The sequence below is a fragment of the Gopherus flavomarginatus genome, chromosome 1 (genome assembly GCF_025201925.1).
Source record: "Gopherus flavomarginatus isolate rGopFla2 chromosome 1, rGopFla2.mat.asm, whole genome shotgun sequence".
NCBI lineage: Eukaryota > Metazoa > Chordata > Testudines > Testudinidae > Gopherus > Gopherus flavomarginatus.
This window is the reverse complement of record NC_066617.1, coordinates 727,399-750,626: the sequence shown is the minus strand read 5'-3', so window position 1 is coordinate 750,626 and position 23,228 is coordinate 727,399. Positions and strand designations below refer to the sequence as shown.

At 44.8% G+C, this 23,228-nt stretch overlaps 1 protein-coding gene and 1 long non-coding RNA gene across 2 annotated transcripts in view; one reads left to right on the top strand and one right to left on the bottom strand.

Moving 5' to 3' along the window:
* The window catches only part of SHANK3 (SH3 and multiple ankyrin repeat domains 3), a 673,138-nt gene that overhangs the window by 595,559 nt on the left and 54,351 nt on the right, over positions 1–23,228 (bottom strand). Inside the window, exon 3 of the mRNA XM_050953559.1 lies at positions 19,291–19,362. Coding sequence (XP_050809516.1) covers positions 19,291–19,362 — 72 coding nt within the window. The remainder of the gene's footprint in view (positions 1–19,290; positions 19,363–23,228) is intronic.
* The window catches only part of LOC127051371 (uncharacterized), a 235,455-nt gene that overhangs the window by 179,283 nt on the left and 32,944 nt on the right, over positions 1–23,228 (top strand). The window lies entirely within an intron of this gene.

Sequence of the window (23,228 nt, the reverse complement as noted above, 5' to 3'; positions counted from 1 at the left end):
TGGTGGGTTTACAGCGCTGCAACTTACTCACCGTCCACACTTGCAAGGCACATACAGCGCTGCATCTCCCTGGCTGCAGCGCTGGCTGTACTCCTGCTTTGCCAGGGGTATAATGATTGCAGCGCTGGTGATGCAGCGCTGCTCCGCCAGTGTGGCCACCAAAAGCGCTGTAATTGGCCTCCAGAGGTATTCGGAGGTATCCCAGAATGCCTGTTCAGCCACTCCCAACAGCACTGCAAATGCTGCAAATGTGGCCACACTGCAGCGCTGGTAGCTGTCAGTGTGGCCACACTGCAGAGCTTTCCCTACACAGCTGTACGAAGACAGCTATAACTCCCAGCGCTGTACAGCTGCAAGTGTAGCCACACCCTGAGCGAGGAAGGGGAAGATGAACAGGAAGTGGGCCAAGTGTAGCCCAGCTCATGCTGTCACACTTTCAGGGCCCTGGGCCAGGATCTGATGGAGCAGGAGGACCCAGGTCCCCTTATCCACCCCAGATTTCCCTATACCTAGCACTGAGACGGACAGGACTAGGGCTTACCAACAAGAAAGCTGACCCAGCTGAACCCCATTCAGGGAGCGCCTGACGCACTGAACTGAAAGTGAGACTAGAGGAGCAGGCTCTGATCAACAGGCCTGCTGACCGAACGGGCAACCGCACTACATGAGGTCAGCAAATAAAATAGAAAAAGTAAGAATGAAAACAGAGACTTATGAGGGAATAGGGAGTGGTCCATTCCATCTGGAGAATGCAGTATTTGTCAAGTACAGTAGTGACAGAGTATGACTTGTGAGTGATGTAACATTTTCAGGAGTTACCAGTTAATGTTTACTGCAAATGCTCTTTCTCATTATGTTTATTTGAATGTATACGAGTTAGAACTCGAATAAGTGCTCATTGACAACTGTGGCGCCATTAGCTTTAGATGCTAAGCATATCAGCTGTAAAGTCGCTTCCATGACTTTCTCTCTCCCTTACTGATTTACCTCTCATGCACAGAACTGCTCCCTACAGGTCATACCCATGCAAGAAAAACAAAACATGCTTTAGTGCCAAAAATTGCAAGTGGACTGGTGAACAATGAGGCCTACATCATAAAGGCCAAAAACAGGTCACGTGATGAAAAGGGAAAGTTATTTAGTCCAGAATGTGATACTGGAACTTTTGGCATTGAATGCAAAATGCATCTCTAACTTGGCTTTCCCTCAGCAAGGTTTTCACAAAATAAGTGAATAATAATAATAGCGGCAGCAGCAATTTTACAGGGATGGAAGAGAGACAGAGATTGCTATTCAGTATTTAAACACTTGAGAGGTCCTCCGATATTTCATGGATGGGGCGGTATAACTATCTTGATAGTCAGATAGATAAGGTAAATAAAATCAATTAGAGTAGATAAGAGGTAGAACAGCAAGTTGCCAGGCATGATATCCAGTCACTTCAAACCAGTATAATCAGATGAGACAGCATCCAGGAATAGTCATCCATAAAGACCCCTTATTATCTTGTTTTCATGGATTAAAGCCTAATAACCCAAGAATGCTGAAGGCACCACACTCAAATTGCTGCTCAGCCCCAAAGATATCCTCCAATTTGTTTTAAAGTCTTTGGAGAAGAATTATGAGAAGATCTGTGGCGCACCAATGAAATAATCTGTGCTCTACTGTAGGTGTCAGTAAGGAGGTGGCAGAGGCAGAACTCTTCACTGGAATTTACTCTTCTCTTCAAAAGCTCTTGCAAAGGAGACCTGGTCTACACACAAATAACTGGTTTTACTACACATCTGATTTTTAAACCTGTTTAACTAAACTGGCGCAACTTTGTGTCCGAACATTCTTATATCCTCTTATATCAGTTTGGTACATGCTAAACTGATAGAAGCCAGGTTTTAACCAATATCATTGCACACACACAAAGTTTAACTACATTAGTTTAATTTAAATTGGTTTAAAACCAATGTTAAGTATCCATGTGTTGGCGAACCCCATTCTCAGTCATATTTGGACAGTTAACTCCCACCTGGCCTCCCCTTACATGAAAAGATAACAGGCTCAGCTTGTATGGAGACCCTCACCCACACTATTCTGGTATGCTGGAAACTGGACTCACTGGATAAAGCAGAGCAAACAGAAAGTACAGCTTTTTGAAACTGTCTCATAGTGGCTGTCCTGTGTCCAAAAGTCACTGCTAGAAGCAAGGTGTCTCACAACGTAAGATTTGTGGGATACTTATTATAGGGCTCTGGTTGCCTCTGAATCTGTATTCTCCACTGCCAGTAGGCTAGTTGCACACAGTGGGGATGAGAGAGGAGGAACTGAGCCTTGGAGTTTGGGCTGTGAACACCAAACTGAGGTTAGAAAAAAGAACAGGAATACTTGTGGCACCTAAGAGACTAACACATTTATTTGAGCATAAGCTTTCGTGGGCTACAGCCTCTTTGGATGCATAGAATGGAACACACAGAAAGAAGATATGTATACATACAGAGAACATGAAAAGGTGGAAGTAGCCATGCCAACTGTAAGAGACCAATCAACTGAGATGAGGATCGTCAGTAGGAAAAAAAAAACCTTTGAAGTGATAATCGAGATGACCCATAGAAGGTGTGAGGAGAACTTAACATGGGGAAATAGATTCAATTAGTGTAATGACCCAACCATTCCCAGTCTCTGTTTAAACCTAAGTTAATTGTATCTAATTTGCATATTAATTCAAGTTCAGCACTCTCTCTGTGGAGTCTGTTTTTGATTTTTTTGTTGCAAAATTGCCACCTTCAAGTCTGTCACTTGGTGGTTAGAGAGGCTGAAGTATTCTCCCACTGTTTGTTGAATGTTATGATTCCTGATGTCAGATTTGTGTCCATTTATTCTTTAGCGTAGAGACTGTCCGGTTTGGCCAATGTATATGGCAGAGGGGCATTGCTGGCACATGATGGCATATATCGCATTGGTAGATGTGCAGGTGAATGAGCCCTTGATGGTGTGGCTGATGTGATTAGGTCCTATGATGGTGTCACTTGAATAGATATGTGGACAGAGCTGGCATCGGGCTTTGTTGCAAGGACAGGTTCCTGGGTTAGTGTTTCTGTTGTATGGTGTGCGGTTGCTGGTGAGTATTTGCTTCAGGTTGGGGGGCTGCCTGTAAGCAAGGACTGGCCTGTCTCCCAAGATCTGTGAGAGTGAGGGATCATCTTTCAGGATAGGTTGTAGATCTTTGATGATGTGCTGGAAAGCTTTTAGTTGGGGGCTGAAGGTGACAGCTAGTGTCGTTCTGTTATTTTCTTTGTTGGGCCTGTCCTGTAGTAGGCTGTAGCCCATGAAAGCTTATGCTCAAATAAATTTGTTAGCCTCTAAGGTGCCACAAGTATTCCTGTTCTTTTTGCGGATACAGACTAACACGGCTGCTACTCTGAAACCTGAGGTTAGAAAGTGCTTCTTGTTACTCAAGGTCTGTAATGCTGGCAGACCAGTTACCAGCTCAGGCCAAGGTCCCCATACCTCAATGGAATACCAACAAAGACAGAACTGGAATCAGTTTGGCTCACCTGGGTGTTAGTATTGTTAAAATAGGATTAGAGTTATAAGAATGAGTTTAGTGTTTAGACTTTATTGAATGCTTGTGAGCTGCTGTCTGCTCATTTATTACACCTGTGTATAAAATTTATAACATAGTGTAAGGTAATAGTTAAACATTTGCATTGTGAGCCTCTGTAACTGTGTAAATCTCCCAACAGGAGAGAGACATTAACTAGTGTGAATTGCTGTCTTCGGGCCCATTGACACCAGACTGACTAGAGCAGAACATAAAAGATGACAAAAGACTTCGCTGTCTACTCTTCCCACCTGTATGAAGATGAGTTTTACAAGTGTATTCCTCCCCTCAGCTGAGTTTGCACTCAAAGATGAAGTGGGAAGGGAATAAAACCTCCAAACCAGGAAGAACTGTATCTCATTGCTTCTTTGATTCTGGAGAGCAAGGATTACTAGACATAAGCAAAAGATCCCCACTGCTGAGCCCTGAAGGACATGTAGAGTTTGCTTACCATAGAAACATCTATTACTTTTTGGAAACTTAAGATTGTAACTCATTTGTGTGCATATGTCTACCTGCTTTAACCTTGTAAATAACTCTCTGGTTTCCTTTGCCTGTTAATAAATCTTTAGATAGTTTATTATAAAACTGGCTACAAGTGCTATCTTTGGGATTCTCGGTGACCCCATGTTACAGTTGTTATAGGGCCTGAGGAGTTTACACTTAATTGGTTGGTGAAATCTAAGTACAGAACTCCCCAACTGGTTGGGGTTTGTGCCCTGGTTCTTAACTGTCTGCCCTGAGGTTGATACTCAGGCTCTTAAGTTTCTGCAGAGCAGCCTGACAAGGCCTGTGAGCAAACACCACCTTTTCTTACAGCTAGCCCAGTATGAAATGTTGTAGGGGGAAGAATCCTGCTTTAGTCCCGAGGAAATGACTTCGATGAACCCTGTAAGCAGGGCCGCCGTTAGTCCTATTGCACCAATTCCCCCGAATTGGGCCCCGCGCCTCAGAGGGCCCCGCGCCCAGTGAGAATCTCTTCCCTGGCCGGAGGCGCCTTTTTAATTGTTACTCATCTGGCGGCGCACCGGGTCTTCAACGGCACTTCGGCGGCGGGTCCTTCGCTTGCTCTGGATCTTCGATGGCACTTTGGCGGTGGGTCCTTCAGTGCCGCTGAAGACCTGGAGTGAGTGAAGGACCTGCCGCCGAAGTGCTGCCAAAGACTTGGAACACCGCCCAGTGAGTACAAGCCCCATGTGTTTTTTTACGTGTTTTTTTTTTTTAGTCATCTCTGCCAGGGCCCCATCGAAACTGTTTGAATTGGGCCCTGCACCTCCTAAAGCAGGCCCCGCCTGTAAGGTTTTCTGTCTCCAGCTTCTACAGTCCCAAGTAGGAGTAGACACATTATTTTCCCTCTGTATTTGGCACTGCTGCACCCAGCTGCTGGGATGCTAAGCCCAGTTCTGGTATCCACAAGTCAAGAAGGATGCTGACAAACAGGACAGGGTTCAGAGCAGAGCCAAAAGAATGATTAAAGGATAAGAAAGCCTGCTTTATTGTGACTGAGCTCCCTGAGTCTATCTAGCTAGTTTAACGAAGAGACAGTTGATGAGGGACTTGATTACAGTCTATAAATATCTACACAGGGAACAAATATTTTAAAATGGTTTCTTCAATCTAGCAGAGAAAGATATAACACCATCCAATGACTGGAAGCTGAAGCTAAACAAATTCAGACTGGAAATAAGGTGTAACATTTAACAGTGAGAGTAATTAATCATTGGGACAATTTATCCAGGCTCGTGATACATAAGAATGCACATATTGGGTCAGACCAAAGGTCCATCTAGCCCAGTATCCTGTCCTCTGACAGTGGCCAATGTCAAGTGCCCTAGGTGAACAGAACAGGTAATCATCAAGTGATTCATCCCCTGTCACCTATTCTCAGCCTCTGAAAAACAGAGGCTAGGGACACCATCCTTGCCCATCCTGGCTAATAGCCACTGATGAACCTATCTTCCATGAATTTATCTAGTTCTTTTTTTAACCCTGTTACAGTTTTGGCCTTCATAACATCCTCTGGCAAGGAGTTCCACAGGTTGTTTTCATGTTTCCATCACAGTCATGATTTTACAGACCTTTATCATATCCCCTCTTAGTCATCTTTTTTCCATGCCGAACAGTCAGAGTCTTATTAATCTCTCCTCATACGGCAGCCGTTCTTCACTCCTAATCATTTTTCTTGCCCTTTTCTGAACGTTTTACAATTCCAATATATCTTTTTGGAGATGGGGTAACCACATCTGCACGCAGTATTCAAGATGCAGGTGTACAATGGATTTATATAGAGGCAATATGACATTTTCCATCTTATTATCTATACTTTTGTTAACGATTCCCAACATTTTGCTCACTTTTTTGACTGCCACTGCACATTGAGTGGATGTTTTCAGAGAACTATCCAAAATGACTCCAAGATCTCTTTCTTCAGTGGTAATTTAGATCTCATAATTTTATACGTGTAGTTGGGATTATGTTTTCCAATGTGCATTACTTTGCATTTATCAGTATTGAATTTCATCTGCCATTCTGTTGCTCTGTTACTCAGTTTTGAGAGATCCTTTTGTAGCTCTTCGCAGTCTGTCTGTGATTTAACTATCTTGAGTAGTTTTGTATCCTCTGCAAATTTTGTCACCTCGCTGTTTATCCCTGTTTCCAGATCATTTAGGAATATCATAAATAGGACTGGGCCCAGTACAGATCCTTGAGGGACACAACTATTTACCTCTCTCCAGTCTGAGAACGGACCATTTATTCCTACCCTTTGTTTCCTATCTTTTACCAAGTTACCAATCCATGAGAGAACCTTCCCCCCGCCCACCCCGATGCAAAAAATTCATTTAGTTTCTCCACAATGGCCTTATTGTCCTTGAGTGCTCCTTTAGCATCTCGATTGTCCAGTAGCCCCACTGGTTGTTTAGCAGGCTTCCTGCTTCTGACGTACTTAAACAAATTTTTGCTATTACTTTTTGAGTCATTGACTAGCTGTTCTTCAAACTCTTTTTTGATCTTCCTAATTATATTTTTACATTTTATTTTCTAGAGTGTATGCTCCTCTCTCTTTATCTCGTTCGGATTTCACTTCCACTTCTTAAAGGATGTCTTTTTGCCTCTCTCTGCTTCTTTTACTTTGTTGTTTAGCCACGGTGGCTGTTTTTTGGTTCTCTTGCTATGTTTTCTTAATTTGGGGTATACATTTAAGCTGAGCCTCTATTATGGTGTCTTTAAAAAGTTTCCATGCAGCTTTCAGGGATTTTGGCACTGTACCTTTTAATTTTTGTTTAACTAACTTCCTCATTTTTGTGTAGTTCCCCTTTCTGAAATTAAATGCTACGCTGTTGGGCTGCTGTGGTGTTTTCCCCGCCACAGGGATATTAAATTTTATCATGTTATGGTCACTGTTACCAAGCGGTCCAGCTATATTCACCTCCTGGATCAGATCCTGTGCTCCACTTAGGACTAAATCAAGAATTGCCTCTCCTCTTGTGGGTTCCAGGATTAGCTGCTCCAAGAAGCAGTCATTTAAGGTGGATCCCTTCCTGAGGTGACAGGATTCACCATCACCTCACAATTTTAAATCAAGATCAGATGCTATTCTAAAAGATGCACCTTAGGAATTATTTTGAAGACGTTCTATGGCCTGTGTTATACAGGAGGTCAGACTAGATGACCATAATGGATCCTTCCAGCCTTGCAATCCATGAATTCTAGGATTATTTCCTTATTTGCAAGACACATTTGAAAAGATACATACCCAAGACCACTGCCTTGGAGACCTCATGGCCACTGGAAACATAGAATCATAGAAGGTTAGTGTTGGAAGAAACCTCAGGAGGTCATCTAGTCCAACCCCTTGCTCAAAGCAGGACCAACACCAACTAAATCATCCCAGCCAGGGCTTTGTCAAGACAGGCTTTAAAAACCTCTAATGATGGGGATTCCACCACCTCCCTAGGGAACCCATTCCAATGCTTCACCACCCTCCTAGTGAAATAGTGTTTCCCAATATCCAACCTAGACCTCTCCCACGGCAACTTGAGACCACTGCTTCCTGTTCTGTCATCTGTCACCACTGAGAACAGCCTAGCTCCATCTTCTCAGGAACCCCCCTTCAGGTAGTTGAAGGCTGCTATCAAATGTCCCCTCACTCTTCTCTTCTGCAGACTTAATAACCCCAGTTCCCTCAGCCTCTCCTCACAAGTCATGTGCCCCAGACCCCTAATCATTTTTGTTGCCCTCCACTGAACTCTCTCCAATTTCTCCACATCCCTTCTGTAGTGGGGGGGATCAAAACTGGACACAATACTCCAGATGTGGCCTCACCAGTACCAAATAGAGGGGAATGATCACTTCCCTTGATCTGCTGGCAGTGCTCCTACTAATACATCCCAATATGCCATTATCCTTCTTGGCAACAAGGACACATTGCTGACTCATATCCAGCTTCTTGTCCACTGTAATCCCCAGGTCCTTTTATGCAGAACTGCTTCCTAGCCATTCGGTCCCCAGCCTGTAGCAATGCATGTGATTCTTCTGCCCTAAGTGTAGGACTCTGCACTTGTCTTTGTTGAACCTCCAATTTGTCTAGCTCACGCTGGACCCTATCCCTACCATCCAGCGTATCTACCTCTCCCCCTAGCTTAGTGTCATCTGCGAACTTGCTGAGGGTGCAGTCCATCCCATCCTCCAGATCATTAATGAAGATATTCAACAAATGAAACCTCTCACTCTAGCTCCTCTTGACATGACTACAAAGCATAGTTTCTTGTGCTTCAGTGCAAGCTGCATATCAGTATCCACAATGCTCAGTACCAGTAGATGATTTTGCTAAGTAAGTTTGAGGCATGTTTGCAAAAGTGGGAATGAGGTTAAGCATCAGGAATGTGCTTGTGCAGGGAGGAGGAGGTTGTTTAGCACACAGCAGTCCAGCTGGCAACCCACTGTGCTGCAGTCCATTATCCTCCATTAGCAAGAAATTATAAGAAAAATCAGCAGCCTCCAGAAAAAAGATCCTTGAGAGGAAATGATACAAGGGAGTGGAGATCCTCTTCCTTGAAATGAAAGAAAATAAATGAGATATTCTTCTTATAGAGAAATTACTCCAATGTCATAATGGGGGATTTCAACCATTCCCATATTGACTGGGTACATGTCACCTCAGGACAGGATGCAGAGATAAAGTTGTCAAGGAACTTAAATGACTCCTTCTTAGAGCAGCTAGTCCTGGAACACACAAGAGGAGAGGCAATTCTTGATTTTAGTCCTAAGTGGAGCACAGGATCTGGTCCAACAGGTGAATGAATATAGCTGGACTGCTTGGTAATACTGACCATGATATAATTAAATTTAACATCCCTGTGTTGGGGAAAACACCACAGCAGCCCAACAGCGTAGCATTTAATTTCAGAAAGGGGAACTACACAAAAACGAGGAAGTTAGTTAAACAGAAATTAAAAGGTACTGCGCCAAACATGAAATCCCTGAAAGCTGCAGGGAAATTTTTAAAGACACCATAATAGAGGCTCAACTTAAATGTATACCCCAAATTAAAAAACATAGCAAGAGAACCAAAAAACAGCCACCGTGGCTAAACAACGAAGTAAAAGAAGCAGCGAGAGGCAAAAAGGCATCCTTTAAAAAGTGGAAGTTAAATCCTACTGAGGAAAAGAGAAAGGAGCATAAACCCTGGAAAATGAAATGTAAAAATATAATTAGGAAGACCAAAAAAGAGTTTGAAGAACAGCTAGTCAACGACTCAAAAAGTAATAGCAAAAATTTGTTTAAGTACATCAGAAGCAGGAAGCCTGCTAAACAACCAGTGGGGCCACTGGACAATCGAGATGCTAAAGGAGTACTCAAGGACAATAAGGCCATTGTGTACAAACTGAATGAAATCTTTGCATCGGTCTTCACGATTGAGGATGTGAGGGAGATTCCCAAACCTGAGCCATTCTTTTTAGGTGACAAATTGTCAGAACTGTCCCAGATTGAGGTGTCATTAGAGGAGGTGTTGGAACAAATTCATAAACTAAACAGTAATAAGTCACCAGGACCAGATGATATTCACCCAAGAGTTCTGAAGGAACTCAAATGTGAAATTGCAGAACTACTAACTGTAGTCTGTAACCTCCCATTTAAATCAGCTTCTGTACCAAATGACTGGCGGACAGCTGATGTGATGCCAATTTTTAAAAAGGGCTCCAGAGGTGAGCCTGGCAATTACTATGCCGGTAAACCTGACTTTAGTACCAGAAAACAGGTTGAAACTACAGTAAAGAACAAAATTGTCAGACACATAGATGAACATAATTTGTTGGGGAAGAATCAACATGGTTTTTGTAAAGGGAACTCATGCTTCACCAATTGACTAGAATCCTTCAAGAGGGTCAACAAGTATGTGGACAAGGGGGATCCAGTGGATATAGTGTACTTAGATTTTCAGAAAGACTTTGACAAGATCCCTTACCAAAGGCTCTTAAGCAAAGTAATCTGTCACGGAATAAGAGAGAAGGTCCTCTCATGGAACAGTAATTGGTTAAAAGATAGGAAACAAAGAGTAGGAATAAATGGTAAGTTTTCAGAAAAGAGAGAGGTAAATAATGTCCGCCCAGGGGTCTGTGCTGGTATCATTCCTATTCAATATTTTAATAAATGATCTGGAAAAGGGGATAAACAGCGAGATGCCAAAATTTGCAGATGATACAAAACTACTCAGTGTAGTGAGGCGGCCTGGCTCCCAGGCGCCCCGGAGAACGAAGAGCCCAGCCAGAAGCCAGACTGGGCGGAGCTACGGAGCTCTGAGCCCGCCCCGCAAAGGGTCAGGCGCCGACCCGGAAGTATAAAGGCAGGCCCGCCGAGCTCAGTGAGGACCCCGCCGTCGGAGGGGCCGGACGTCTGCGACCGAGCTCCCGCAGGGGAGGCCTGGCCGAGCCTGCCCCACTCCAGCTGCCTGGAGGTGGAGCCAAACTGGATCCGCGCTCACTGCGCCGACGAGGAGCTGAGCCTACTTTCGCCGCCTACCCCGAGGACCCGCTGAGCTGCCCGTGGACGCTCACCTTGAGGAGCCGATGGTGGCTGACCCCTACACTGACACCACCACGACCCAGGTAGGCCCCGAGGGGGAGTACGGAAGCAGCCCGGGGGCAGCCGACCCCAGTCAGGCTGCAGAGTTGCCACAGCCAATGTCAGTGTGTTGCGGCCAGGAACCCCGCTGACACAGCAGCAGACTGCCTGCCGCTGCTAGGGCCCCAGGCTGGGACGCAGTGGAGTGGGAGGGCCTGCACCCCCCTGCCACCCAAGGTCTGGGTGGCAGCCTCCCCCTCTCCCTGGGCCTGAGGAGGCCAAAGCCGAGAACTGTTATTGCTCAGCCCTGCTTAAAGGCCTGAGCCTATTTGACTTTGCTGTGTTTGCTGCCCCGCCCTGAACCCAGGGCCTGGGCTGCACAGACTGAACTGCTTGCTTGGTGTAGTGAGGCGGCCTGGCTCCCAGGCGCCCCAGAGAACGAGGAGCCCCTCTCTTGACAGCAGACCCCCTTACACCCAGGAAGAGTGCGAAGAGCTACAAAAGGATCTCACCAAACTAAGTGACTGAGCAACAAAATGGCAGATAAAATTCAATGTTGATAAATGCAAAGTAATGCACACTGGAAAACATAATCCTAACTATACATATAAAATGATGAGGTCTAAATTAGCTGTTACCACTCAAGAAAGAGATCTTGGAGTCATTGTGGATAGTTCTCTGAAAACATCCACTCAATGTGCAGTGGCAGTCAAAAAAGTGAACAGAATGTTGGGAATCATTAAGAAAGGTATAGATAAGACAGAAAATATCATATCTCCTCTATATAAATCCATGGTACACCCACACCTTGAATACTGCATGCGGATGTGGTCGCTCCATCTCCAAAAAGATATATTGGAATTGGAAAAGGTTCAGAAAAGGGCAACAAAATTGATTGGGGTATGGAACGGCTGACATATGACAAGAGATTAATAAGAGTGGGACTTTTCAGTTTGGAAAAGAGACAACTAAGGGGGGATATGATAGAGATGTATACAATCATGACTAGTGTGGAGAAAGTAAATGTTATTTACTCTCTCATAACACAAGAACTAGGGATCACCACATTAAATTAACAGGCAACAAGTTTAAAACAAACAAAAGGAAGTATTTTTTCACACAATGCACAGTCAACCTGTGGAACTCCTTGCAAAAGGATGTTGTGAAGGCCAAGACTATGACAGGGCTAAAAAATGAACTAGATAAATTCATGGAAGATAGCCATTAATGGACCTATTAGCCAGGATGGACAGGGATGGTGTCCCTAGCCTCTGTCTGCCACAAGCTGGAAATGGGAAATTGATGATTATCTGGGACACTGACACAGGACACTGGGCTAGATGGACCTTTGGTCTGACCCAGTATGGACATTCTTATGAGAAGTGAGGGGTACGACCATACTTTCCGGGCGTGAGAAGACAATATTCCCTTAACATAAGGCACACCTGGAGGCTTCTGCTTCAAAGGCCTTCCTGTGGCTCATGAGCAATTTCAGCATAAAACAAACATCTTTTTCAGGGCTCAGTTTGGCCGGAATGCTGGCAAGAACTGTAACAAAAGCATCCAGCTCCCAAGAGCAGGGGGGAGTGGGGTGCCATTTGGTCACATTTCCAGTTGCTAGCAGGGTGTAGTTGAAATACCAGTGATCTGACAGGTTTCACATAGACTATTAGACATCAACAAACAGAGATTTCATTCACTCCTACTACAAGATGTCAAATTATCCATTTTCTTACATATACAAAGAGGGTTTAACTGTCCTCTCTGGAGGCTCAGTGAATGATTCTCTAACTCTGCATGAAGAATCCCAGACTGGGTTCGGAGAGATGAAGCCAGACCATCACTTTGGGCTGTGACCCAGACCAATCCCATATGCGAAGTAGGGTCAAGACTCGGCTAGAGCTCTCTAAAGAACACCTAGTAGTTTTGGTGATTCTGTGGAAACCATTCTATCCCTCAGTAGCAGAATCCATTGAGAGCACTCTCCCCTCTGACTTTGTGCTCTGGGTGGTGCTGTGCTAAAGGGAGTGGTATGGTTGACTCTGAACAGGCAGCTCTTGTTTCAGAGTCAGTAACAGCCTCTGCACAGTGGAAAGGAGAAGTGTGCCACAAGGAATAGCATGAGTCTTTCAGTGGAAGCCCTGTCCCCACCGAATCAGTATGAACCACAATGGATTATGTCTGGCACAGTGATAGGGGATGCTGGGAGCAGCTGATAGTGTGGGTGTCTATGTGAGCACATTCCCTTTGGAGTTAGCACTGACCCCAAAGCCTCACTGCAGTGTTAGTCTTATGTCGCAACCAAAGGATGGTACCATCAGCAGTGATCAATCCCCAAGTCCCTGGCCACTCATATACATTAGCAATCCATGGTGTTTTTGGCAAGTGTCATGGTGTTAACCCTGATGTCCCAGCCAATTTCTAACTCAGCTAAGTACATTCTGTGATTCTACTGACCCAATTCCCCCCACCCACCATAACCTCAGCTGGACACAGTTTTGTCCTTTGCTTCCTGACCTAAACCTGCTGTTAAACAGCTGCTGCGTTCCACCTCAGAGGCGCATGCATTTCTGTAGGTGACATTAACTGTAACACAATAGGAAATTTTTCATTGTATCTTTATTATGAGATGGAAACACTAATATTACTTGGAGTCTGGCTGTGAAAGAGGACAAGCTTTGGTTAACTGCCCCAGGAGGAAAACGCCTAGCATGCCTCAGCAGGGGTAGTTGCCTCACGCAGTATAGATCTCCTGAGTTATCCAATTAATGTATTACAGAGCATGGAGTCTGAAAACTGCACACAGAGGTGAAACTCCGTTAACAAATAAGCACATCTGTGTGCTGGGATGTTACACTTCCCAGAATCCACGGGAAAGTCTGCCAGAGATATTTTCTTCCCAGACATAAAATTGTTACAGGCTCAGAGAAGGTGGTCCATGCAAAAAGGGTGATTTAGTTGGGAATTGGTCCTGCTTTGAGCAGAGGGTTGGACTAGATGATCTCCTGAGGTCCCTTTCAACCCTGATATTCTATGATTCTATTATTTTAAATGTCAGGGTAACTGATATCATCAAAGTCTCTTATTTACCTGTATGAAACCCTCAGTCCCGCTAATTGTGCACAGTCAGTCTAGGTAGCCCATCTTCCTGTCCCTAGGTAGTCCACATTCCTGTCACTTTTCCCCTCAATATCCCACCTCAACATCTTCCACTTGTTTCTTACACCCATTTGTTGATTCTTCTTTTCACTTAGATTACAAACCCTTTGGGGCAGGGGCAGGCTCTGATAGGAGTACCAGGAGCCCTAACCTCCACTGGCCATTCTGGGCACTGCTGTAATACAGATAAATGCTAAATAACAGCAAGAGATGTCCAGCAGGGAGACCCCCTGCCCCTTGCACCTTTCTCTCCATCCTCACAGAGAGAGCAGGGGGCATCAGTATGAGGATGAATAAGGTTGAGCCCACAGGAGACTTGCTTGAATGGCTGCTTTCTATCTCTCCCCATCTGGGTGATCAGGCCTCTCAGCTTCTGAGACAAATAACAGACCAGAATGTCTAAGCAATTAAGTAAATAGAAACCACAGAACTAAACATCATCTAGGAGATTTCATGCCCTCTCCCAACCTTCCCCCGGACAAGTGCCTGACTTGACTAGACCTTCCCAGCTGCCCAGAACCCCAGTGGCAGAAATATTTCCAACCTTTCATGTTTTTCTGCCTCTATAGTAGCTTCTTGCACAACATGCTGATAACTCACAAACAGAATGCTACAAAGTCACAGTTCAGTATTACCAACACCAAGCTTTTGGGGGCACGAATCAGGCCCCCAAAACCAAGAGATTGGTCGACATCATGAGAATTAAAAAAAAATTAACTATGTTCTTTTCATTTGTCTTCGGGTTTCTGAATACTACAGTACACATTTTCAGGCTTTTCTCTGCAACCACAAGAACTAAAATTTGCTTTATTCTGAAATGGAAGCTGACATTCTCACACAATCATATGGAACTGGGAGCTGGGTCTTTAAAAAAATTTAAGGACTAGCAATAAAATTGCAGAGTTGGCGAGACTGAGTCATGAGACAATTCAGCCCAAACCAGGGTCATTTATGAAAAAAAGTTATGAGCATATAGAAGGCAGATTTTTAAACAAAACTAAGCAGCACCAAACTGTCACCAGTCTGTATTGTCACACAAGGGAAAATCCTTGACACCCCAACCAACATCCATAATAGTTTTGTTGAAGAGAGAATACCAAATTCCAGTACCACAGAAGACACCACCCAACACTACCTCCAGAGATATCCTAACCATCACTGCCATGAGAGACTCACAGCCACAAACACAAGTATATTTAGAATGCAGGGAAGGTACGGAATACAAGGATCCTCCTTTCCTTTCCCTCCTCCCTCCCCTACTCTGTAATACCAAATGCGGCTGGCCACGGAGATGTAGTCTTGTACTCTGCTGAACAAATGGACAAATCTCTTATAGTATTCAAAACAACTGCCTCTAGAAATATGCTATGCACTACAGCACTACGAGATCCCACAGCACCACAAACCAAGTAGAATCAGTTCTGTTTTCATGTCATTGTCCTGAGAGAGCTGTACACTATATACTGTGCCCAAAAGAAATCAGCTATGTGCATCCATTTTCCCAAGGGAAATAGCCTCAAAACTGATGCCTCAACCCACACAAAGGAAGGAATATCAATATACACACCAGTTTGCTTAGAAATGTAAGCCAACTACATACAGTGGTCACACCACAGGGAAATAAACTCTGCCCTCAGACATATTCCACAAAAAGTGTTTCTCAAACACAAAACCTCTCACCCAAATCCAACGCTCCTGTGAGATCCATCACATCCATCTGCCACAATGCCACAGCACACGAGGACCGTCCTGGCACCAACACGCCACGACCCTACTCACAGAGAGAGAGATGCCTAGGGCTGTAATTGTGAGAATGGAATAGGAGATGAGGACAGAAGAAGAGGGTACCTTGCTCTTCACTCTGGACCTGCTAGCCCCTGAAGTTTGCCTTTTGCCTTTCTGTTCAGTCAGTTTTCTTCCTAGGGAGGAACCCATGTCCCTCACTCTGCCCCTCTCCTTTCTCACTCCGGTCTCTCAGTCCCGGCTGTCTCAGGCCAGAGCAGGCTCCACACTGGGATGTGGAGCTTGCAAACACGTGCATTCCACAATCTTATTCTTTCCAAGTAAAGCAGCAGCAGTCTGTGCCGAGGGTACAAGTTACATCAGCGCTGGCTTTCAGGACTGTGCTCTCCTCAAGTGAGCAGCAGGCGTGCATGTCACACTCACACTTTTGTCTCGCTATGTGACAGTCTCTCCCTCTCTCTTTGCCACTCTATTTCTCTGTCCCTCACAAGGAGCAGTTTCTCTGGTTGGCTGCTGGATATGGGCTTCTCCTTTGCTGCCTGATCCTCACGACCTCGGAGCAACACATCAGTGGATGCAACACACATACACAGAAAAATGCTAAATAAATTAAATGCACAAGTCAGCATCTTCCCCACAGAAATCAGGTGGGACTGGAGGCTCAGCTTCTCATTGCACTGCTCTGTCTGGATACTAAGGGACAGATTCAGTACAGTTTGGGGAACAAAAGAAGATCCAACACAAAGGGATTATTTTTAATAGAGGTTTGCCTGCAAAGTGTCTATTGTGACAAAGTTTCTCCTCTACCTTGGTGGGTTCTGCACTTACTGGCAGATTTGCTCACCTCAGTGATCTTCCCCACAGTCTGGGTCAAATCCTCCTGTGTCTGATCAGGAGTTGGGAGGTTTGGAGGGAACCCGGGCCCGCCCTCTACTCTGGGTTCCAGCCCAGGACCCTGTGGATCACAGCTGTCTACAGTACCTCCTGTAACAGCTGCATGACAGCTACACCTCCCTGGGCTACTTTCCCATGGCCTCCTCCAAACACCTTCTTTATCCTCACCACAGGACCTTCCTCCCGGTGTCTGATAACACTTGTACTCCTTAGCCCTCCAGCAGCACAGCCTCTCCCTCTCAGCTCCTTGTGCCTCTTGCTCCCAGCTCCTCACATGCACTTCCTCTCCTATGGCTCCCCCCTCCCTGACTGGAGTGAGCTCCTTTTTAAACCCAGGTGCCCTGATTAGCCTGCCTTGATTGGCTGCAGGTGTTCTAATCAGCCTGTCTGCCTGAACTGGTTCTAGCAGGTTCCTGATTACTCTAGTGCAGCCCCTGCTCTGGTCACTCAGGGAACAGAAAACTACTCAGCCAGTGACCAGTATATTTGCCCTCTACCAGACTCCTGTACCCCACTGGCCTGGGTCTGTCACACTATATACTTCCCCATACATCTTTGGGGGCAGCACATTGCACACAAGCTCAAATGTGCCCCCACTATACACTAATCCTCAGGCCCCGCCTTTCTAGAAACATGGCCCTCAAGTTGCATAGTCCACTTGTGCCATGCAATAGTGACTTGAACTCCTTGCCACTAGGAAAGTACAGGACACTCATGTCCATTGCACAGATGTTCCTATGTCAAACATCATGTTACTCACTGCACAAAATCTCTCCCTTATGTCATTCCACAGACACAGTTAGTCCCATGTTGCGGCAAACCTGTGAAGGCTAACGGAAGGGCCGTAATTCCTTCTTCCCGGGATAGAGGGTCCCATCTGGAAGAACAAGCCTTTTGGGGAGATTGTTTTCTCTCCTTCTGCTTAGGATCTGCTCAGAGGTCCTCTCATTCAGCTGCTGCTGTTTTACAGACCAATTGACCCCGTTCTGCCCCTCTGCCCAGCAGCATAAGTCAGCAGCATCAAAGATCCCAACATCCCCACACTGCCCCGAGGAATTGTGCCAGGAGCTGAACTGAGGACGCCTAAAGATGAAGGCCAAAAACAGACTCCAGCATTGCCATGGGCACTGAGGAAAAAACAGGGACAAATGGCATGTGTCTGAAGGAAACTCCACCCTGCACTAATAATACACCTTCCATTTCACGCTGCAAGAGTGACAGGCAGCTGAAGAGGCCATGCCTGGAGATGGCTCAAGGCAGCCCCAGCTTGAGTAGCTCAGAGTCTAGCCCTGAGAGTAGATACAAGGGGTCCCCATCCAAGCAGGTCAGAGTCAAATGATGGCATGTGGGGAAGAACACCCATCATGAGCTTCTCCATAAAGCCACTACTCTCTCCTCCTTAAGTCCCTCTTCTCCTGTGACTCTTATAAGAAATCAGCCCTTATTGACGGCCAGACTGCAGGGAGTCAGGAGTAGCTCACACTGTTTGTTTATTTATATTCTTAATACTTTCAAATGTGTTGGAACCATCAAGCAAGCTCTATACCCAGCTAACCTCTGGAGCTGTGGGACAGGCAGTCTCGTCCTCATTCCTCTTTTAGCATCCATTGTTCTCATACTTGCTGATTGCATCTTGCTTCCAGTTAAACCCTAAGCTCTTCAGAACCGGAAATCCTGTCTTTCTAAGTCCTTGTGCAGCATCCAGCACACCTGGGCCCGATCCTGATTGGCCCTCTATGGACTATCACTATACAAATCAACAACAGTTAAGGATACCTTGGCCTGTGGGGGAGGCTCAGGCTCGGGGAAAAGAAGGGGTGTCTTTGCCTGTCAGTAATATTTGAATCCCCCAGCTCTGCTGGGTGAGAGTCCCTGCTTGCTGGTGACAAGAGGGGTATCCCAGCCCAGGGAGTGAGGGCCTGATCCTGGGGAAATCCTGAAGAAGCCCTAGTCCTCTCTACTATAGTACCTTGAGTTTCTTATAGTCTGAATTGTGAAGTACTATGGAGAAAAGGATATGCGATTTTCAGCAAGTTTCCTGAAAAAAAAAGTTCTTCCAAGTGTAATGTTTGAACTCTCTCTCTCACACACACACACACACACCACCCATCTGCAGTGTACTTGGGAAGTGGAGGACTTGGAATGTACATTCCTTTCCAGGAAACAGTCACAAAAAATTATTCTGCTCTTTTTACTAAAGAGTCTCCACTCTGAACTTAGTTCAAGCCAGATGACTAGTCCCCAAAGAAATCCGATGCTCCTGTCCAGATACACACATGGGTTAAAGCCTGTGGGCAAGACAGTGCAATACTGTTTCTGTATGTGAGGAAGAGAAGCCCTACAGTGTCTGCCAGGGGAGAGGAAGGCTGCTTGTCAATGTACGGCATTGTGCTGTACTGGTATTCAGTGACTCATCAATATCAGAAAATAAAGCAGCTCTTCAGCTGGCCCATCATGTGTTTCTCCCAGCCTCACCATCCCAGAGAGGCTTAGCCCTGACCTCCCTCTCAGAATTCAATCCAGCTGCACAACTGATTGCTGAGAGTATGGAACCAGTTCAATTACATCAGGTGGGCTTCCAGCCACAGTTCCATGGGGGGGCCTTCAGCTCGGATCACTAAGTAACATAACCCAGCCCTTGGCAATCAACACACATTTTTAGTGGGGAATTTGAGATTTGGCAAAGGGGGAAGTCTGGAATGTACACAGATCTCTTTTTCTCTGACACTCTCTTTGCCAGCGAGATTCTCTCCGACAGACTATGATTTATCTGGATAGGCTGTCAATATGGATTATGCTATACAGACTTTGAGCTCCCTGAGGCCAAATGCCAGTCTTACCTTTGTGTGGAGCTTGGCAAACTGCTTGTCATCCAGCAGACTCTGGGTGTACACACGCCTCTTGTAACGAAACTGGAGAGGAGAAGGGAAGGTGGTCAGACACAAAAACTGAACAAAAGCCAAGGGCAATACAGGGGAATGTGGTCTCGATGAAATTACTATATAGTGGGGGCAAAACTGGCTTAAAGACCGTACTCAAAGAGTAGTTATGAATGGCTTGCTGTCAAAGTGGGGGAACACATCTAGTGGGGTCCCACATGGGTCAATCCTGGGCCCAGTGCTAGTCAATATTTTCATTAATGATTTGAATAATGGAGTGGAGAATATGCTTATAAAATTTGTGAGGACACCAACCTGGGTGGGGTTGCAAGCACTTTGGAGGACAGGATTAGAATTCAAAATGACCTTGACAAATTGGAGAACTGGTCTGAAATCAACAAGACGAAATTCAATAAAGACAAGTGCAAAGTACTTCACTTAGGAAGGAAAAAATCAAATGCACAAATACAAAATGGAGAAGGACTGCCTAGGCGGCAGTACTGTTGAAAAAGGTCTGGGGGTTAAAATGGATCACAAACTGAATAGGAGCCAACGATGTAATGCAGTTGCATAAAAGGCTAATATTCTTGCGCATATTAACAGGAGTCTTGTATGTAAGGCTATGTTGACACGACAAGTTGGGAGTGTAATTCCTCTGCTCTTGTGCACACACTTGCAGTAGTTCAGTGAGAGCTCGCACAATTATACATTGCAGTGTAGCTGCAGCAGCACAGGCAGCATCAGCGAAAGCATGGCTGTGCTGTGCCAAGTACAAACCTGCCTGAAACTGGTGGGTAGGTACTAGGTACAGCTCAGTCATTTCACTGCTGCCATGGTTACACTGTTATTTATATTCACAATCGGTCTCATCGAGCTACTCCGAGCATATGTACCTAAGCAGGGGAAACAACACTCCTGGCTCATGCGGCAGACATTATCTAAGACACAGGAGGTAATCGTCCTGCTCTCTGTAGCACGGTGAAGCCTCAGCTGGAATATTGAGTCCAGCTCTGGGCATCACACTTGAAGAAAAATGTGGACAAACTGGAGCGAGTCTAGAGGAGAGCAATACAAATGACTAAAGGTTTAGCAAACCTGCTCTATGAGGAAAGGTTTAATGAAAACTGTGCATGTTTAGGCCATGTTTACACTTAAACCATTGCAGCTGCACCATTACAGCACTTCAGTGTAGCCACTCAGGACAGCAATGGGAGGGTGGTGATCAACTGTTCTCCATGTCCACTGAAAGTCAGACAAGAAGCAATGGGCTTAATCTACAGCAAGTAAGATTTAGGTTAGATATTAGGGAAAACTTTCTAACTATAAGGGTGATTAAGTACTGGAATAGGCTTCCCAGGGAGGTTGTGGAATCCCCGTCATTGGAGGTTTTTAAGAACAAGTTATTAGACAAACAACTGTCAGGGAAGGTCTAGGTTTACTTGGTCCTGCCTCAGCGCAGGGTGCAGGACTAGATGACTTCTCAAGGTCCCTTCCAATCCTGCACTTCTATGATTCTATTATTCTAGATCTCATGTCATTTCACGGGTTAAACAGCCTTTGTTTAATACAGATTTTAGGTCTTGAAAGGACCATCAGAGGATCTAGTCTGCCCCCCTCTACATGACAGGCCATAGAATTTTTCCAGTTAACATTGTACTGAGCCTAATAACTTGTGTTTGGCTAAAGTATCTTTTCCAGAAAGGCATCCAGTTTGGATCTGAAGACGTAAAGAGATGAAATATCCAGCACTTCCCTTGACTGTTTGTTTCAGTGGTTAATCACCCGCACTGTTGAAAATCTGTGCCTTATTTCCAATTTGAATTTGTCTGGCTTCAGCTTCCAGGCACTGGTTCTACCTTTCTCCACTAGATTAAAGAGTCCTTTAGCACCTGGTATTTTCTCCCCATAAGGTACTTAGACACTGTAATCAAGACACCTCTCAATCTTCATTTTAATAAGCTAACCAGACAGAGCAATTTGAGTCTCTCACTGTAAGTCATTTTTTCCAGCCCTTGAATAATTTTTGTGGCTCTTTTCTGCACCCATTTGTTTTTCAACAACCTTCTTAAAGGGTGAACACCAGAACATAAGAATGGCCGTACTGGGTCAGACCAAAGCTCCATCTAGCCAAGTGTCCTGTCTTCCAACAGTGGCCAGTGCCAGACACTTCAGAGAGAATGAACAGAACAGGGCAATTTATCAAGCGATCCACCCCATCGTCCAGTCCCAGCTTCTGGAAGTCAGAGATTTAGGGACACTTGGAGCATGGGGCTGCATCCATGACCATCTTGGCTAATAGCCACTGATGGACCTGTCCTCCATGAACTTATCTAATTCTTTCTTGAACCCTGTTATATTTTTGGTCTTCTCAACATTCCACGGCAATGAGTTACACCAGTTGACTGTGCGTTGTGTGAAGAAGTACTTCCTTTTGTTTGTTTTAAATCTTCTATCTATTAATTTCATTGGGTGATCCCCAATTCTCCTGTTATGTGAAGGGGTAAATAACACTTCCCTATTCACTTTCTCCACACCGGTTATGATTTTATAGATCTTTATCATTTCCACCTTAGTTGTCTCTTTTCAAAGCTGAACAATCCCAGCCTTTTTAATCTATCCTCACATGGAAGCTGTTCCGTACTCCTAATAATTTTTGTTTCCCTTCTCCACATCTTTTTCAATTCCAATATATCTTTTTAAGAGGGCGGGACCAGAACTACATGCAGTATTCAAGGTGTGGGTGTACCATGGATTTATATAGTGGCATTATGATATTTTCTTTCTTATTATCTATCCTTTTCCTAACTGTTCCTAATATTCCTTTAGCTTTTTTCACTGCTCCCGCACATGGAGCAGATGTTTTCAAAGAACTATCCACAATGATCCCAGTATCAATCTCACCTGTGCCATATCTATGGATAAAATCCCTCCCAACTCCTACTCATTATTCCCCTGTTCATACATCCCAAAATCACAATAGCCCTTTTTGCCACAATTTTGCACTGGGAGCTCTTGTTCATTTGCTTGTCTGCTATGACCCCTAAATCCTTTTCAGTGTCATGGCTTTCCAGGTTACAGTTCCCCATTCTGCAGATGTGGCCTGAATTCCTTTTTCCTAGAAGTGCAATTTTGGATTTAGCTGTTCTAAAATACATTTTTTAATGGGCTAAGTTTACCAAACAATCCTAATCACTTTGTTTGACTACCTTGTCCTTATCATTATTTGCTACTCTGCCTTCTTTGGGTCATCTGCAAATTGTATCAGCAGTGATTTTATAATTATCTCCAGATCACTGATGAAAACTGAATAGCAGCAGGCCTACTACTGATCCCTGCGAAACATCGCACCCCCATGCGATGAGGATTCTCCACTGAAAACTATATTTTGAGGTACTGCTTAGCCAGATCTTAATCCATGTAACGTGTGCTCTATTTATACTGTATTGGGCTAATTTTTAATCAGAATGTCATGCGGTACTAAGTCAAACACTTTACGTAAGTCTAAGTATATTACATCTACACAGTTACCTTTATCAACCAAATTTGTAATCTCAAAGAATGAAATCACATTTGTTTGACAAGATTTATTTTCCATAAAACCATGTTGACTGGCATTAACTATACTCCCTTTATTAACTGACTCCTGAACCAGATTTCCTGTTATTTTGCCCAGGATTAATGTCATGCTCACCGTCCTATAGCTACTCGGGTCATCCCATTTGCCTTTTTTGAATATTGACACAACATTAGCACTCTTCCAGTCTTCTGGAACTTCCCCAGAATCCAAGATTTATTAAAAATTAATATCAGCGGGCCACAGAGCTCTTCAGTCAACTTTTTTAGGTCTCTCGTGTACAAGTTAGCCAGGCCTGCCGATTTAAAAATACTTATCCCTAGTA